At 49.8% G+C, this 17,911-nt stretch overlaps 2 protein-coding genes across 6 annotated transcripts; both read right to left on the bottom strand.

Moving 5' to 3' along the window:
- Positions 1–8,634: 8,634 nt before the first annotated feature.
- Positions 8,635–9,608, bottom strand: Lenep (lens epithelial protein). The gene is made up of 2 exons (XM_060392546.1): positions 9,077–9,608; positions 8,635–8,986 (listed from the first exon to the last, which is right to left on the bottom strand). Exon 1 carries the CDS (start codon positions 9,309–9,311, stop codon positions 9,126–9,128), a length of 186 nt encoding a protein of 61 aa, XP_060248529.1. The 5' UTR covers positions 9,312–9,608; the 3' UTR covers positions 8,635–8,986; positions 9,077–9,125.
- Positions 9,609–9,749: 141 nt separating this feature from the next.
- Flad1 (flavin adenine dinucleotide synthetase 1) lies at positions 9,750–17,585 on the bottom strand. 5 transcript variants are annotated; one of them, XM_021632492.2, is made up of 8 exons: positions 17,476–17,585; positions 16,818–17,040; positions 14,251–14,995; positions 13,199–13,346; positions 12,131–12,229; positions 11,859–12,048; positions 10,058–10,131; positions 9,750–9,971 (listed from the first exon to the last, which is right to left on the bottom strand). In XM_021632492.2, the coding sequence occupies exons 2-8, from the start codon at positions 16,896–16,898 to the stop codon at positions 9,836–9,838; spliced, it is 1,473 nt and encodes a 490-aa protein (XP_021488167.1). In that variant the 5' UTR covers positions 16,899–17,040; positions 17,476–17,585; the 3' UTR covers positions 9,750–9,835. The 5 variants fall into 5 exon arrangements, with proteins under 5 accessions (XP_021488167.1, XP_021488971.1, XP_060248374.1 ...); XM_021633296.2 differs by lacking the exon at positions 17,476–17,585 and adding an exon at positions 17,346–17,472; XM_060392391.1 differs by lacking the exon at positions 10,058–10,131.
- Positions 17,586–17,911: the final 326 nt, after the last annotated feature.

Genomic DNA, 17,911 nt, shown 5'->3' with positions numbered 1-17,911 from the left:
CGCCCCCTTCTCCCGAGCTTTTGCTTCGCTCCCGGAGCCTTTCCACCCTTTTTCTTTCCCTTCTTTCCTAGTATCTCCCTTCACCTGCCGCGATCCCTGTCCCTCTCGGCTTTCTACCACTATCTACTACAGTCCACCTTAACTGGAGCTCCGCCTCCGACCTCCGTCCAGCCCTCTGCTGCTGCTCAGCTCCACCCCCTGCACGCCACCGCCCTGCCCAACCATTGGCTTGAACACCCGCCCATCCCATGTGGGACGTGCCTAGGGTTCATCCAGGGAGGGGGTGGAGCCTGGGCCTGGCCTGAAACCAGAAAGGGAGGGAAGCCGAAGACCGAGTCCGCAGTGGCCAGAGAATGGAGTAGCCCCCCAAGGGACCTCCTCTCCTTCGAGAGGGCCTTCTGTGGGGTCATCACCTGGGGAGGGAAGGGTATAAGAAGTTACGGGTAGGTGCGAGAGGATGAAGACCTAGAATTTAGAAAGAATGAGTTCCTATTAGGGGCTTTAATCAGGTCAGAGTCCCAGGAGGGAACGAAGGCCACTGGACATTCAATTGCAGCCCCTTTGCCCATCCCCCCTCAGAGGGAGCGGGGGAGTTGAGGTTGCGGACAGTCTATGTCCCTCCCCACGCGTGACGGCGCCCCGCGGGGAGGGAACAGTGCCCGGGGCAAGGAGCCTCTGCGCTCTAACCAGTGCCCGTTGCTGCCTTGGCATTTTCAGAGAGGAGGAACGGAGTCTGGGAAGGGGGAGGTGCGCTCCCTCCCAGTCTCAGGCTCTTTGCCTTCCCTCCCCCCCCGTCCCCCCCCCCCCCGTTCTTTAGCGGAGAAACCGAGAGCCCACAGCGGAGGGGTCTTGACGCAGATTCACTCATACAGATACCGAGGTGACGATGGAGACCTGGATGTCTTAGGAGGTCTGCTTGTGTGGATTTAGGGAGAACAGAGAAAGGTAGCCTCTGAGGGACGCTTCCAGCTGGGCTGGCGGAGCTACGTACCCCCAAAGGGCCCCTCCCACTGGCTTCAAGCGGAATCAAATCCTGCTTTCTAGGGCCAGGTTCGGCTTCGCACAGCCGGCCAGGCCGAACCGGGTCGGACTTGTTCTCCTTCCCAGCCCCCTCTGCAGGGGGCCTCCCTCTCTCTCCAGCAGGTGGCTCCGCAGGACACCAGCTCAACCTGTTGGACCACAATGGGCGGCGCCAGGGGGCCCCTGGCCCTCACCCGGGCTGACCCGGGTTCCCCGAGCAGGGGGAGGGGAGGAGTCGATCCTTCACTCCCTCTTTCTCCGTCTCCCACTGACGTGACTCAGCCTCGAGGCCGCTGCTGTGCTCCTGAGCCAGGGGCGGAAAGTGTGAGGCGCCCCTGAGGGCCCAAGCCAAACCAAACAGCCCCCCACCCTAGACATTATCTCACTGGAGAATTAGGGGGCAATAGCGACCAGTGGACAGCCGTAGGCATGAAGAATTTTGGCTCAAGCAATCCGTTTCGGGTTTTCCTATCGTTCCCCCCAACCCCGCCCCCGCCCTGGGTCAAGTCTGATCTTTGCTCCAGGTTTTCTTAGCGGCCCCGCCGGACTGTTTCTAGTCGGAAGGCTTCTGAGCAAGAGATGTCTCTCCCGGGGTTTTTCCCTTCTTTCTGCTGCTATCAGGGTCTCGCTGACCAGGGAATAAGCCATGCCAGGGGCAAGGCGGCAGTGTTAAGTACCTAAGTAAAATGGAGGAGAGACTGCTTTCACGATAAGGGTACAGATCTAGGAAAAGGATTTATGGAAGAGGGTAGGAAAGTGGTCCGGAAGGGCAAGAGTCTTGTCACTACCTCTTGGGGAACCAGACTGCCGTCCTCCTTCCCTGCTGCTGGTTGCGTCTGGCTGGACACAACCCGGATATTCTGCGGCTGGGTTGTCACTCTCCAGCAGTCCTGGAAATCTACTGTTAGCTCTTCAGTGGCTCGTTTCCATGTTTTTCCTTCTCTTGTACACAAATAATTCCCTTTCATGTGGGGGGATACCGACTCCCTTCTCCGCACACACCTGGGTCCTAACTGCTAAACCAGAGACAGTGGCCAAGAAGCGCTGGTGGTACCCCCTTATAGGGAGTCTGGAGTCCCCAATGCCACCTCAATACCCTACACACGAGCTGGTACTGGGATGGGAACTGGAAGGCAAGTGTGGAGCCTACAGGGGCCTCCTGGTGAGCGTACCCCATCCTCACATTTAGATTTAAATCTTAAGGCAACTTTCTCCATTCTAGACCGTAATGTTTGAGGAAAGTAGGTGAGTAGATATCCCGAGAGTGAGGTGTTTTCCCTGAGAAGGATAAAAGCCCTAGCAAGAAGGACTTTATACCTAAGCCTGAGGACAGTGACTCTGAGTGGCGGCCTGCTTTCGAGACTGGCTTGTCCCAAGTTCACTGAAGTGACTGCTGAGCAGTTAGGCTTGTAGAGCCCTGGAGGAAGAGTGCATCTGGCGCCTGAGGCGAGGCTCTCCTTGGCAGGGACCTAAAGTGAGTCTGGGGGCATATTTCTGGTGAGGGGCGCTGAGCTGAAAGCAGCGCCTCGGCCCGCACCAGGCGCCCACCTATTCTCTGCTCCCCCGCCCCTTTCCCGCGGCTGCCCCCGCTTCCCTCGAAAAACCCGCCGCCCAGGAAACCGCTGGGGGCGCTCAGACCGCAGCCCCCTCCTTCCCGCGGCCCCCCAGAACCCCGACCGCGACCGCCCAACCCACCTGAAGGGGCGGTGGCTGCCAGGGGCACTCCTTCCCACCGACTCCCCCCACACCTGCGGGTAGCACTATTTATAACTGCGCGCGCCTATTCTGGGCCTCTGGGCTGGAGCACGCAGCAGCGCAGTGCTAATCGCCGCTGGGATCTCTGCACCCCCCCTCCCCCCCAGGGCCGAGGTAGGTAAATTTAGCTTCAGGAAGCTCCGGGGAACATTTTCCAAAACTCCACGACCCAGACAGGCAAAACAGAACCCCTCTGCGTGCAGCCTACTTCCTACTTGCCACTAGGTGGCGCAAGGCTCCTAAACCCCAGCCAGCTAGGGGTTGAGGACAGCGGTTCAGAAGGCCTAAACCTGATAGCTAAGGAGCTGCGGGTGGCTGCTGATTCGAATGGGTAAATTTTAGGAGGCTGGGAAAAGACTCTGGAGTTGGAAAGCCACCGCGAAAAGGGGCCGGGGCCAGAGGCTTCTATGTATGGATGGGCAAATAACTCCTATGTAAATGAAATGCAAATGAGAGCGTCGTTCTTCATGCCTGGGGTGTCTGTGCTCTGGTGCTTCCCGTGATCACCAGCCTCGACTTGCTCTGCTGTGAAAATGTGAGACTGCCCCCTCGGCCCACAAACTCATTGTTTAATGATTTCTTTCTTACCTCTTTGTGTCCCGCCCCTACCTCTGTCTCACACTCCACCCAAGGTTCTACTTGGGATGTAATCTACAGAAATTTTGGATAGAAGGCTTTTCTCTTGCTGTGATACTTGAAGGTCACTTCTAGCTCCTTAGTCTGGTCTGCCTACCCCTTGTGGCTGCTAGGGGACCCCAAGGAACCCAAGGGTAGGCAATAACTCCCCCTCTGTCTTGGTATCTTGCTTCTCTAGCCACCCTATCCCTGGCATGAGCTCTTAGAACAACAGATTGCGTGTTCAAGACCCCAGTAGCTCTTTTGGGAGAGACCATTGGGAGAAGCTGCTGCCTTTCCTTTTTCCTTCCAGAAGAATGGTTAAATTGTTGGTCCGGGAAACTATTCTAGTCTGGGTGGATTAAACAAAAGGTATTTTGATAGGACCTTAAGTTGATCCAAGGAGCAAAGGACAAAAGGACACAGTGACCTTGGAGCTTCGATGGGAAACAGGTACAGTTGAGGAGGAATGCCTTTGCCTCCTAGGACAATTAAACCATTTCTTTTCGTTTTTCTTCTTTCTCTCTCTCTCTCTTTTTGAGACAGGATTTTTTTCTGTGTAGCCCTAGCTGTCCTGGACTCACTTTGTAGACCAGGCTGGCCACAAACTCACAGAGATCTGCCTGCCTCTGCCCCCAAGTGCTGGGATTAAAGGCATGTGCCACCACCACCCGGCTCAATTAAGCCATTTCTATCAGAAGAGGAAAGCAGATTAATGAGGAACCCTGGTTTTGATTCTCTTTTCTTTTTTCAACAGGAGTCTTAGTATATTGCTTATGCTGTTTACCGACTCCTGGGATAAACCTCCCAAGTCAGCTTCCAGAATTGCAGGGAAAATAGATGTGTGTGTGCTACCAGCCTGGCAAGCCCTAAAAGTTGAGATCTAAAACTGTGGGTTCACTGAATGTCTGTTCTACTAAAGAGTGTTGTCCTGACCTTGGGATGAATCATTTCACCTCTTTGGACCTCTTTATTCAAATTAATGTGATATAATTACCTTTATTGTTATCTTGCCTACTTTGTTCTGTTGTGTATGTGAGCATGATTTGTTTGTTGTTTGGTTCTGAGATAGGGTTTCACCATCATACCCAAGATTACCTACTTTGGACATTTACTTTTGCTCCTGAGCACACAGACACACAAGTGTGGAGGTCATAGGACAGCTTGCAGGAGTTCTGTTCTTGCCTTTCAGCATGTGCATCTTTTGGATTCAAATTATCAGGCTTGACAGCAAACACCTTTATCCACTGAGCCATCTTGCCAGCCCTGCAGTGTACTTAAAACAAAATACTTAAACCAGGAACTGGAGAGGCAGAGTCAGGCAGATCGCTGAGTCATCTACATAAAGAGTTGGACAAAGCTACATATTGACACTTTGTTTTTAAGAACACTTGTTTTGTTTTGTTTTGTTTGACACAGGGTCACTCTTTAACCTAGGCTGGTTTTGAATTCACTGTGTAGCCCAAACTAGCCCAAAACTGGAGATAACCCTCTTTTTGTCACCTCCCAGGTACTGGATTATAAACATGAGTTACCACACCCAGCTTGAAGTAGATTTTTGTGAGAAGAGTCAAAGTATCGTATATTCTGTAGTGCTTCCAGGCTGTGTGAAATGTCTTTCCACTGTGAAAGCTTTTTCCAGCAGCTGCTCTCCTTGAGCCTCTATCAGTCTTTATTCCTCTTTCCTTCCACCAGCTCCCCACTACTTACCCCACCGTAGAAGACAGCCCAGATTCTGCTTCCTCTATCAACCACTTCCCCTAGCCTAACAACTTCTCCTGTGGAGAAGCCTTGTGCTCAGACCTCACACTCTGGGATCCACCTCGTAGGCACGGCTTCAGTCTAATGGAGTAGGACTTAAAGGAAAAGACGGCAGCCGGTCAGGGCTGAATTAGGGTCTGATAACAACTGGCCAGGCAGAGTGCAGACTCTGAGGAAAAAGACAAGAGCCCCATGTTCAACGGGGAAGGTCGGATCTCTATCTGCACACCAACCTCTCCCTACCTGTATCAGACCTTTCTCCTTTGTGCTCTGCCCTGGGGCATGACTGAGGGCTCAGAAGGAACCAGGCAGCAGTTCTAATCTGCATGTTGTGTGTAAGAGGAGCACTGAGAAGATATGGTGGCTCGTTCTTATAATCCTAGCACTGGGGAGTGTGAGGCAGAAGGATTGCCACAATTTCAAAGGCAGTTAGAATTACAGAGTGAGACCCTGACTCAAAAATCAAGCCAAGGAGCTGAGTGAAATGGTACACCCCTTTAATCCCAGCACTCTGGGAGGCAGAGGCAGGTGGATCTCTTTGAGTGTGAGGCCAGCCTGCTTTACAAAGCAAGTTCCAGGACAGCCAGGGCTATCCAGAGAAATCCTGTCTCAGAATAAATAAGTAAATAAATAAATGAAAATAAAAATAAATCAAACCAAAGAAAGAGAGAAAAGTACATAAGAAACAAGCTTGATGTCTAGGAACACAGCTCCAGGAGTGTGGCAGACAACGGGCAGTGGGCAGTTCTGTCGCGGCTGCACTCACTGATGACCCCACAGCACACTAGGAAAAAATCCTGTTTCCTTTTTGAAAAAGAGAAAGGAAAAAGGCATGCACCTGTATTCTCTGCACTCTGGAGTCTCAAAAAGAAAAAATAAAGAAAGTGCTAAATGTAATGTTAAATGTCCTATACAAAGCTCACAGAAAATAGAGGGTGCAGAGCGCATGTCAGCCAACCACAAGCCAGTCATGGTGGGTCATGCCAGAAATTCCGGTTTTCCTGAAGCTGAGGCAGGAGGATAGCTGTTACATTCAAGGTTAGCTTGGGCTATATGGTAAGACCCTATCTCAAAAGAACCAAACCATACAGAGAATCCAGCCCACTTCTGAGGTCTGGGCTGAGCCACTAATAGGTATGGCCTACATTCATGACTTCCTAGTGGGTGTTATATTTTGCCCCTACTCCCTAAAGTCTATTCTCAAATCAGCTCATGTTCAACACCTTGCTCTCCTTCCTCATTTTATCCAGTATAAAAGTTCAAGTTATAGGGTTTAGAGAGATGGCTGAGGTCAAGAACGCATATAGCTCTTGAAGATGTGAAGCCCAGTGCGGTGGTGCATGCCTGTTAATCTCAGCACTCAGGGAGGCAGAGGCAGGCAATTTCTGAGTTCAAGGCCAGCCTGGTCTACAAAGGACAGCCAAGGCTACACAGAGAGACCCTGTCTCAATCTCAATTTGTCTCAAACTCGATCTGAGTTTGATTCAGGCAGTTTTGCTTGCAAGGTCTGATTCCAAGAGGATCCAATGCTTCCAGCCTCTGTGCCATATACCCACACATAATTGAAAATAAAAACAAAGGCCGAAGTTCCAACTTATCATTCCCGACTTGGCTCATATCCACCTCCAGCTTTTTCTTGTTTCCCCATCACCTATCTCTTCACTTTACATTCGATAAGGTTTCCAGCCTACTGCAATGCTTAGCTGAAGCACCTATTTGTTGAATGAAGATGTAGTCTTTGTGTACATGATTTCATGGTTACCTCCAAGGACCTGGGGGCTTGGAGAACAGATGTAGGAAACTGCTACTATTAGAATTTTGTTGTTGTTATTGTTCTTTTTTGTTTGTTGGGTCAGGGTCTCACTTTAGCTCAGGCTGTCCTTGAACTTGAGGCAATCCTCTATCTTGCCTCAGCCTTCCAAATGCTTGGATTATAGGAATAAGCCTCTACCCTAGCATTTTTAGAATTCTTTACTTTAGGCATATATTATATGACTCTCCCAGACACACACTCACACACACCTGGCTTCGGTTGCAGAGCCTTGCATAGCATAGCATTCCACTGCTGAACTATATCCCAAATCCTATTTTTTTGTTTTCTTTTTTGAGACATTTCCTGTGTAGCCATGGATAGCTTTGAAGTATACAGCCCAGGCTGGTGTTGTACTGGTGACACTCCTGTCTCAGTTTCCTGAGTGCCCAGGCACACAGTATTTCTTTAAAAAGTTTGTTTGTTTCTTTTTAGGTAGGGTCTCACTGTGTAGCCCTGGTTGGCCTCAAAATCTTTCTGCCTCTGCCTCCCAAGTACTGGAATTAAAGGTGTGGGCTACCACAACTAGTACATAGAGTGTCTGTATAACAAGAATCAGGCTGTGGCACAGGGAGTTTAGTAGGTGCAAAGCCCTAGGTTATCTCCAACACCAAAACTCAACCAACAAACCAGACAACCAACAGTAAATAAAACCAGAGGGGCTGGAGAGAGAGCACTGTCTGCTCTTCCAGAGGTTCTGAGTAATTCCCAGCAATCACATGGTGGCTCACAACCATCTGTAATGAGATCTGGTGCCCTCTTCTGGCATGCTGGCACACATGCAGCCAGAACACTGTATATGTAATAAATAAATACATCTTAAACAACAACAACAAACAAACAGGCCCAGAGAAAATGGAGTTAACTAAGTAGAAGGCCAAAGCAGAGCTGGCTCCAGGGAGGGAGGCAGAGGAGCAGAGAGAAAGAGGTGGGCAATGGCTAGGCCAGAGTGCTCTCCTGAGAGAAAGAGGGGCTTGGGGGAGGCTGTAGCAGGCATGAACAAGTTGACATACGTGTGCAGGGACCTCTAGTGGCTCAAGGAAAACATGTGTTGGTGGCTGCCAAGAGGAAGTGAGGAAACCAACCACTCACTACAGAGTCCTGACACAGGTGTGCTGTGATAGGATTGTTTTCTGATGGCTGTGTCTGAGCTGGGACTCCTTCCATATCTGGGGTCTAGCTGATTATACTCCCATGTTCCTTAGGGACAGGGAGCTGCCTAGGTGACATCTCTTTTGAAAAAGGCAGAGTAGATGGGCATGGTAGTGCATGCCTGTAATCCCAACACTCCCGGAGGCAGAGGCAGGCAGAGCTCTGTGAGTTCAAGGCCAGTCAGGTCTACAGAGTGAGTTCCAGGACAGCTAAAACTACAGAGGAACCCTTTCTCAAAAAAACCAAAACCAACCAACCAACCAACCAACCAAAAAAGGCCAAGTCTTTGGGTCCCCATCCTCATATCCCAGGCATCACAGAATTGGGCTCTACTCATTTTGTCCTCTCTACACAAAGGTTGGGAGAGACCTGGCCTTTCTGTTTTGCTCCCAGCACCAGAGTCAGCAAACCTGGTTTTCAGCCTTACTTCTTCCAATCATCCTTCTTCCTGCTCTCTGGCTCTAAGCTCTTTGCATGTGTACATGTTGTCATTTCCCTTTAGACATTCAGAAATTTTGGCCTCAAGGCCTAAGCATATTTATTTTGTGTGTAGTTGAGTGGTTACCGGGTATCTTAGGGGCAGTCCATTCCTGGGTCTCCAAGTACATGGGAAGATTAATCATCTGGGTTGGGTGGGCTTGTTGTGCCAATTTTGGAGGAGTACCAGATCCTGCTGCAGTCTCATTGGAGTCTTAGCCAGCAAGCCAAGCTCATGCCTCCCAGAAGTATACCAGAGACAGGTGGCAGGGATAGATGGCCCCAGGATGAGGCAGGTCAGGCAGATGGACAGCTCAGAGCAGGGTTCATGTTTCGGTCTTCGCTTGTTTGGGGCCCATGCTTGGTGAAGACCAGCAGACTCCAGTAGTCTGAAGGCTATAGGAAAAATGGGAGAGCTAGGCTGCAGGTTCCACCACAGCAGCTGCAGCCACACCTCCTGACTGTCCACCCTCCCATTCTCCCCACCTGGGTGATGCAGATCTTGGTGTCAGGGGTGACAGGAGGTGTTCCCTGATTAGTCCAGCAGTTCCTTGATACACCAGCAACAGAGAAGGATGTAGGCAACTTCCTTCAGGGTCCGATGTATGCCCTCCCACCCTGTGCCCATCTTAATGACAGGCACCTGGAGACCACTACCTCGAAGGGCATCTCTTAGAGAGAAGGGCAGGGCCTGGGTTAGGTGCTGCATAGGTGGCTTCATGTAGACGGCAGCTCAGTGGAAGGGTGTGGATGCTGCCTTTGGGGCCTTTTATCCACTGTCCCCACCCCGTCAGGCCTCATGACTAAAGACAAAGGTTCTAGGGTCCAGCAAAAGAAGGTTCTGGGCCTTGGAACAGGCTGAGTCAGCCCTATAATCAGGGATGGTGGTGGTTAGAAGGGCGGGCTTGGCCACTCCATCTTTCATTCTCCACAGCCAGGAGACCTCAACTTCCCTTCCAAGCAGGCATACCTGCTTCCTCCCCGCTTTGGTGGGCTCCTGTGAGGCTGACATTGAGAATCAACCCTAGCAGCTCCTTTCTAGTATGTTTTACCTAATTCCTGGGCCCATGAGTGAGTTCAGAGCTGGCAGCCTTGATCCACTTCTGCCTCCCCTGACCTCAGAGTAGAAAGGCCCAGCCAGAGCAACAGGCACCAACAATGGTATGTGAGGTACGGTTTACTGACATGACAGGTTATACCCCCAACTAGCCCCCTTCCCTCTGTCTTGTCCCAGCTTGTGTGAGATCACGTTCGGGAATTCCTTTCCTCATCTTCATTTTCCAGTAGGTATGCTGGACGGTAGATGGGGTACCCTCCTGGGCTCAGGCACTTCAGGGCTGGATTCTGCACTGTGTTCTCCCGACTTCCCAGTGATGTATACCTGAGTGTCAGAAGAGGAACACATGAGTGACAACTGGGCTTCCTTATCCTAGCATTCTCTCACCCCGTTCCCCCAAACAACCTTACCCTCGGTCATACAGGATGCAGTATGGGACAAACAGCTGACGCAGAAAATCCCAGATGTTTCTGTAGGTCCAGTCCTGGGAAGTGACAATGAGTCACTAGAACTGCCCTCACCAACAACTGCCACTGCCATCCCAGGGATGGGCCCATCTTGGGTACTTTTCTGTTTCCCTGGCCTTGAGGAAGGCTTGCTACCTGGATCTCTGTGTATCTTGCTCTGTGTGGGCTACCCTCTGCCAATCTCCGTTCCCCAGCCACCTGCCCTGTGCGATAAGCTCCAGGAGGATGTGTGTAAGTATAGAGCTTTCTGCCATGGTGGAAGCATCTAGCCCCTTGCTATCTGATATCACAGACATTTGCAATGTGGCTAGTGTAACTTAAGGGAGTGAGTTGTTGGACTGGAGAAATGGTTCAGGGGTTAAGAGCACTGATTGTGTTCTTCCAGAGCACCCAGGTTCAATTCCTGCCACCCACACGGTGACTGACAACCATCTGTAATTTCATTTCCAGGGTCCTGACTCCCTCTTTGGGCCTCAAGCATCTGGTACACATACTAGCCACACATACATGCAGGTATGAACTTCTTTTTCTCCCCCTTCCTTATATGTAGCTCATGCAGTTTTCAACATGGCCATCCTCCTGCCTTATCTTCCCACTTGCTGGGAGCTGAGGTATGTGCTAGACATTTCTTACACCCCTTGGGCTGGCCTGGTACTCACTATATAGCTGGAATGACTTCTGTCCCTCTCGCCACTCTCAAGTCCCCAGTGATTTGTATCTGAAGTGGTGAAATAGGTGGCCAGTGGATGACGGGCATGCTTGGGTAGGCATGGTGGTAGAGACTGAGCCCAGCCTCTGTGCACCTAGAGAACTCCACCAACTGAGCTACATCGTGGTGTTATGCGGTACTGGGTACTGAGCCTACAGCTTTGTACAAGCTAGGCAAGGACTCTACCAACTGATCCCAGCCCCAAGAGCTGATTTTTAAATTTTATCTAAGTGAAAAACGACATATGAATCACATGCCATAAATTTCACCTTTTGAAAATAAATAATTCAGGGCTTTTGTTTTCCTGAGACACTCTGGTTCCCTTTTGTCCTCTAGCTCCAGGCTGCCCAGAAGTCACTATGTAGTCCAGGCTGGGCTTGAACTCATACAATCCTCTTCCCTTTGCTTCTCAGTGGTTTTAATCATTTTTATTTTTTCTATTTTTGAAATAGTCTCATATACCCAGACTGGCCTCAAACTTACTATGTAGCCAAGGCTTGCCTTGAAGCTTAAAAAGTTGTATTTATTTATTGGGCGGGGGGGGGGGGGGGAGGAATGTGTGAAGTCAACGAAGTCAAAGGGCAAGTTGTGGGAATCAGTTCTCTTCTTCTGCCATAGGGTCCTGGAGATCAAAGTGAGGTCCTCAGTCTTGGCAAGTGCCTTTTCTGGCTGAGCCATCTTGCCAGCCCTGACCTTAAACTTCTAATTCTCCTGAAAGCTGGAATTCTAGGCATGAGCTACCATACATGATTTCTAGGTGTGGTAGGCAGGCACTATACCAAATAAGCGGCATCCTCAGCCCCATAATCTGTATTTCATTTCAATTATAATTTAAGTATGAACAAATGGCTACTATCATATTGGACAGCACAGGCCCAGGTCACTGTTTTGTCCAGTGAAAAGCACAATGCCTGCCACTGAATTAGTGCTCAATATTGGTCCAAAGGATGAATGAACACATAGTACTGCCTGCCTTGGGAGAGGAGACATGGCCGTTGGCTCATGCCTGGGAAGGTACAGGGACTCATTTATTACCAGCAGTGGGTTGATACGCATGAACGAAGGCCAGCCGGGGTCAGTGGGACTGAAATGGCTGAGGCTACAAGAGTAGGGGTCAGTCCGTCGGGTGCCCATCAGGACAGCCTCCAGCTGGGGGTGCTTTTCCTGAAGCTCACCCAGGGCCTGCCTCATGTCACCCTCAGCCTCTAACACGTGCAGATGATACCTTGGGGAAGAAAGGACAGAGATGAGGAGCGGAGCTGATAGACCCAGGCTCTCTTAGAGCCCAGACCTCCAGGTCTCAATACCTCTTGATGGTGTCCTGTAGAAACTGCTCCAGCTCAGGGAAGGGCGAGACACTACGAATGTACAGGATCTGGAGAGGTTCTGGAACATCAGGAAATTTCCTGGGGAGAGTAAGGACCCATAGGCTTGGCAGTATGGACAAGAGAAGTGTCCTCCAGAGAGTTCAGTATTCTCTTTGGGTCCTAGGATCAACACCCAAACTTTCTCCTTTTCCTTATCCTTTCCATCTAGCAAACCCAGACCTATTTCCTCTGAGAAGCCCACTTTGAGCCAGGGTCTTGCTGTGTAACTCAGGCTGTCCTATAGTCCCCTATGTAGCAGCTGCCTCAAGCTCGCAGCCCTGCCTCAGCACTCCACAGGCTGGGATTACAGGAGTGTGCCAGTTTGCTTGGTTCATTCTGATTGCAAACCTAAACATCATTTCTGTTGCTATAAAATGAAAAATAGCAACACCTCCCACCCCAGAAAAAAAAAAAATTGGCTCTCACTGGTTGGCCTGGAACCCACTATGTAAACCAGGCTAGCTTCAAACCACAGCAGTCTACATCTACTGCCTCTGCTGGGGTTGAAGGCATGCACCACCACAGCCAGCTGAGATTTTTTAAAAGATAGGGCTTTAAGAAAAAAAAAAAAAAAAAAAAAAAAAAAAGCCATGAAGAGTTAGTTCAGCAGTTAAAAGCACTTGTTGCTCTTGTGGAGACTCCTGGAACTCACATTGTGGCGCAAAACCATCTGTAAATGCTGGCCCCGAGGACTCTCTTCTGAGCAAGGTGGTCATAGGTGAATGCATACACTAACCATTCCCTAGACTAGCCTTCAGGTCCTGAGCTCACTGCTGGCGCTGCCACCACGCCAGGTTATGATTGCCAATAAATATCACCTCCCAACTGGACTGTGACTTCCCTCTGGTTGGCTACACAGCTAAAACTAAGGTCAGACAGACATCAGATAAATAAGGGTGAACAGCACAGATCTACCTTCCTCCCTGCTTTCTGGGATCAGGAGCTGGGATTTCGAGTTGGAGGTTTTAGCAGGCATTTCTGGGGCCTCAGCTCCCAGGGTAGGCTTACCTCTGCACAGCTGCGTGGACGAGATGCAGGAGGGCGGTGCAGTCCTTGCCCCCATTGAAGCCCACACAGAGCTGGGAGAGGTGGTACTGAGTCAGGGCAGTCTCAATGGTTTGTAGGGCACTTGCTACCTTTTTCCCCAGACAAGACCCTGCCATTCAGGCAGGGAAAAGAGCGTCAACTAGATATACATGGCTATCAAAGAAGTCATGTTACCCTTACTTAAAAACTTTCACTCTCTTTCCAGTGTTCTGGGATCCAAATGCTTTTATGCATTGCCTCTGTCTCCCTGCCTGCTCTTCAGCCCCACCTCACATGGTTCTACACATGGTTCTAGTCTTTCTTCTGGGGCAAGGACTGAGGGGAGGGAGTATGGGGACACTCTGGTTCCCTTTTGTCCTCTAGCTCCATCTGCTTCCTTCTAGTCTCCTTTTGTATTGTTTGTTCTTGCCCACCTCCAGGTCCAACCAAATCCCCATCTCTCAGTGTTTGTCACTTGTCTAGAAAACACTTCTGGGGGCTGGAGAGATAGCTCAGAGGTTAAGAGCACTGCTTGCTCTTCTAGAGGTCCTGAATTCAATTCCCAGCAACCACATGGTGGCTCACAACCATCCGTAATGAGATCTGGTGCTCCCTTCTGGCGTTCAGGTGTACATGTAGGCAAAACATTGTATACATAATAAAATAAATAAATCTTAAAAAAGAAAAAGAAAAAGAAAAAGAAAACGCTTCTCTCCCCAGATCAAAGCTGCTATCTCTGATGTGGAATCCACTTCAGAATCACCTGTTTACCTGCTGAACAAGGCATTATTCTGCTGAACAATGCATTACTTCTAAAGGCAGAACGTACCTGTTCTGACAAGCTATACCAACCCCAACACCCACCACAGTGCTGGTGAAAAGAGGTAATCAATAGTTACTGGAAGAATGAATGGATCAGCAGCAACTCTCTTCTACTTTTTCCTGGATCTGTGGGAAGCCCTCTGCAAACATTACTAGACTTAGAGGAGAACCCGGACTCTGGTCCATACTGCCTTCCCCAAGGAGACTCCTACCTGACTGAGCAAGTTCATATACAGCCTCACTAGCCTTCTCAACAGCATCGGGCAGGTAGGGGACCAATGATCCCTGGGGCAGACGTGCAGTCAGATAGGCCAGACATTCCTCCAAGGGCTCTTTTTCGTCGGAGTCTAGAATGAGCTTCACCTGATAGTAGTTGCTGCCCCAGTCAGGGTAGGAACCCAGGCTAAGCTTACGCCCAAAGTGGGCCTGAGCTTCAGTTAGGATGGGGGCGATAGAGCCCTCCGTCGCAGCCACATACAACTCCTTCAGGTGGAATTGCACAGCTGTGTTTTGGAATAGTCCTTTCAGTCCTTCCAACGCTCGCCGCAGCAGCTCCGGAATTCCTGGGAAGAGGTAGACATTTCGGACAGAGACCAGCGGGAATCTGAAGGGGTGGCCAGTCCGAGGGTCTGTGCCATAATGCAGGCGGGCAGAGGAGGGCACCAGCGACATCTTCTCCCAACCCTCCCCTCCTAGGGTTTTGATGACTGCTTGGAGCTCAGGGTGTGGTTTGAGTTCCTCCCCAAAGGCCTGTGCCACTGCCTCAAAGGTCACATCGTCATGAGTGGGGCCGACGCCCCCTGCAGTGAGGACGTGAGTGAAGCGGCTGGAGAATGAAGTGACCTCAGCTGCAATGGTGGCTACCTCATCAGGTACAACAGAAACTTGGCAAACCTGGACCCCCAGGGATCGCAGTGTCCGGCAAAGAAAGTAAGTGTTGGTGTCTTGAGTGTGTCCCTAGGGATTGGAGGAAGGATGAGACTGTCAGTGGTGGGGGATGGGGAAGTAGCTATATCTGTCTAGTGATGGTGCTTTTCTCAGGGGAAGAGGGGACCTTCTTAGGCTGCTAAGGAACAAGAATGAAAAACCCCATTTGAAGAGAAGAATACAGGATTCTCCTAAGGGGTATTTTCCTATCCATCATCCTGACCTCACTTGCATTTATAGATTTGGTAGACAGTTCTGCAGCTTGATCTTGACCTCACCTATATTTATAGACTCAACCATTTATATATATATATTATAAATTCAACTCAACTCAGTATTTATAGACACCAACCCCAGCAGTTTCAGTTTCAGCCCCTGGCTTCAAGTATTGGGCAGCCTCACCACATGCCTGGTTATTTTGCTCAGTGGCAACCCAGATACTGGCCACGGTCAGCTAGGCCTTTCATTTTGTCAATTCCACTTATAAAAATTCTCACCAACTTCTCTCTTTGCTGTTTTCACTTTCTTGAGGAGGTTCGTAGCACCTTTCTCCTGAACAGTGCTGCCAGCCTCCAGCCATTGTGCTCTGCTCCCTGTCTTTTAAACATGTGGTGTTTTCCAATTACACACAGAATAAAGTTCACATTCTTTTGCAATCATTAAAGCTGGCTGGCTATGTTGTTGGCCCTATCTTCTTCCCTAGTCTTAACTTCTATTTCTCTATAGAAGGATGAGTATTTGAAAGTTTGTGTTCTGGGTTGAAGCGATGGCTTGCTGCTTTTCCAGAAGTTTGTTTCCTAGAACTGGAGTGGCCTTAAGTCCTTAAGGCGTAAGATACCACTCCAGGGTATCTTACACCTTCTGGAGTGGTATCTTACACCTTCTGGCCTCTGTGGGCACCTCCCCCTACCCCAGATACATAAAAATAAAATAAGAATCTTTAAGCCTGGCATGGTGGCACACATCTTTAATTCCAGCACTCCAGAGGCAAGGGCAGTGACACTTGGATCTTTGTGAGTTCAAAGCCAGTCTGTTTAACATAAAGAGTTCTAAGCCAGCAGGTTTACCCAGTCACACTCTGTCCCAGAAAAAAGTTTGTGACCTGCAGCTAGAATTCCATCTCTAGCACTTTCTTCCTTTTATTCATTTTGAGACAGAATCTCTGCGTAGCCCTGGCTGTCCTGGAATTGGCTATGTAGACAAGGCTGGCCTCTGAACTCAGAGATCCATGCTTCTACCTCCCAAATGCTGGAGCTAAAAGCATGTGCCACTATGCTCTTAGCACTCTGCACACTTGTAACTTTCAGCAAGTTTCTCAGCCTCTTCATGGAATTGCTGGGAGTTTGTAAGGCCACACGTGATATGTTAAGTACATGCCAGCCTCTGGCAAACACTGAAAAAGGCCAGGGTAAATATTACCGTGACAAACCTATGCCTGCCACACCTTCCAGCAGCACTGCCGATCATTCAGGATCGAGTCTTCTCTTCTAGAACTTTCCATCTGTCCCACCTATCCAGTCTGCTGAAGTGCTTGAAAAACTATCAAATACGCTGGTTACACATGACATACAGCTTCTCTACTTGCTGTGCCCTCTGTAATTGTTATGTGGCTACTCCATCCCCTATCATATTGTTACATTGCTTGGCACGTGGTGGGGAAGTTGCTACCCATCTTTCAACAGAAAAAACTCAGTAACAGGAGGGTCATTTTTCCTCCAATCTGTTGGGGCTCACTCCAAGGCCCTGCTTTGGTAAGCAAGGGGCTTCCCACCCTGATTCCCCTCCTTTCATCGGAAACAGAGCCCATAGTAAGAGAAGCCACGCCCTTCCCCGCTGTAAGTTCCAGACACACCTTAAGGATCTCATCTCCAACAATGATGATGCCTGCCGTCACGTTGCGTCCTGGGGGAAGTTCAGAGGCCACAGATGCCATGGTCCTGCCCTCTCTGCCCTTTTGCAAGGCTCTCCAGTAGCCACTCAGGACCCCAGATAGGGGTCGTAAGAACTGAGAGGTCGCCAGGTCTACAGGATACTGGAGGCCATACCCTGGGTACACAGTCTGGGGTCGAGGGAACCTGGAAGAGCCAGAAAGGACAGTGGGGAGGGCAGGACTGTACCTTCTTCCTTCTTAGAGGAAGGCTCAATCTTCTTTAGTCACAACATTTAAAAACTCTCCTTTACTCTGGCCTCTTTAACGTGTTCTCAAGCCTCAGGCTCCTAAAAGCGCCTCTATTGCTATTCCTTTAAAGTGCCATGTTCTCCCAAGACCTACCACTTTAGATATTTCCGTCTGCCGAGCAGGTCTAAAATTTGCTCTCAGGTATCTGCACCTTTAAATGTCTCTTCTCTTCGGGTTACCTGTCCCTTTAAATATATTTACCTTATTCTGGGCCTCCGGATCCCTTTAAATGCATTCCTTTCCACCCTCCGCCACTGACAAGTACTCAACCTACTTCTGCACCCTTTCTACCCCGAAATCTGTTTTTCTCACCAGGCTTCAGATCACTAACCTCGTATCATCCCACCTTCCTTTTTTACCCCTTCACAGGGCACTTGGCCCCTTCCTTTCCGCGTGCCCTAGAACAGCTTCCGTACTCAAAGTCCCGCCTTTCAGTACTTCAAGTCGATTGGTTACTGTGGCTGTCGCTTACTCTCATCATGGTCCTATTGGTCTAGTCGGCAGTCGCTCACGCGGCTCAGCTAGGCGCTGAAGGAAATACTAAGTTGTTATTGGCAACACCACGTGGTCATCACTGCCCGGAAATAAAAATAGGTGGCTGGCTTTAGGCCATGGCGGCAGGACTTAAGAGTTAGGGATGCGAGCTGGAGAGATGGCTCTGAGGTTAAGGGCACTGGCAGCTCTTCCAAAGGTCCTGAGCTCAATTTCCAGCAATCACATGGTGACTCACAACCATCTGAGAACTGGAATTAAAAGGCGTGAGCCAC

Source organism: Meriones unguiculatus, chromosome 1 (genome assembly GCF_030254825.1).
Source record: "Meriones unguiculatus strain TT.TT164.6M chromosome 1, Bangor_MerUng_6.1, whole genome shotgun sequence".
NCBI lineage: Eukaryota > Metazoa > Chordata > Mammalia > Rodentia > Muridae > Meriones > Meriones unguiculatus.
This window is presented reverse-complemented; position numbering and strand designations above follow the sequence as displayed.

What these genes read in the sequence shown, in the direction of transcription:
- Lenep (XM_060392546.1), bottom strand. Translation starts at nt 9,311, where the DNA reads ATGAAGCCACCTATGCAGCACCTAACCCAGGCCCTGCCCTTCTCTCTA.
- Flad1 (XM_021632492.2), bottom strand. Translation starts at nt 16,898, where the DNA reads ATGGCATCTGTGGCCTCTGAACTTCCCCCAGGACGCAACGTGACGGCA. An exon ending in CTACAGGACACCATCAAGAG is followed by an intron (nt 12,049 to 12,130) that starts GTATTGAGACCT and finishes TTCTTCCCCAAG; the next exon opens with GTATCATCTGCACGTGTTAG. An exon ending in TGCATCCTGTATGACCGAGG is followed by an intron (nt 9,972 to 10,057) that starts GTAAGGTTGTTT and finishes TCTGACACTCAG; the next exon opens with GTATACATCACTGGGAAGTC.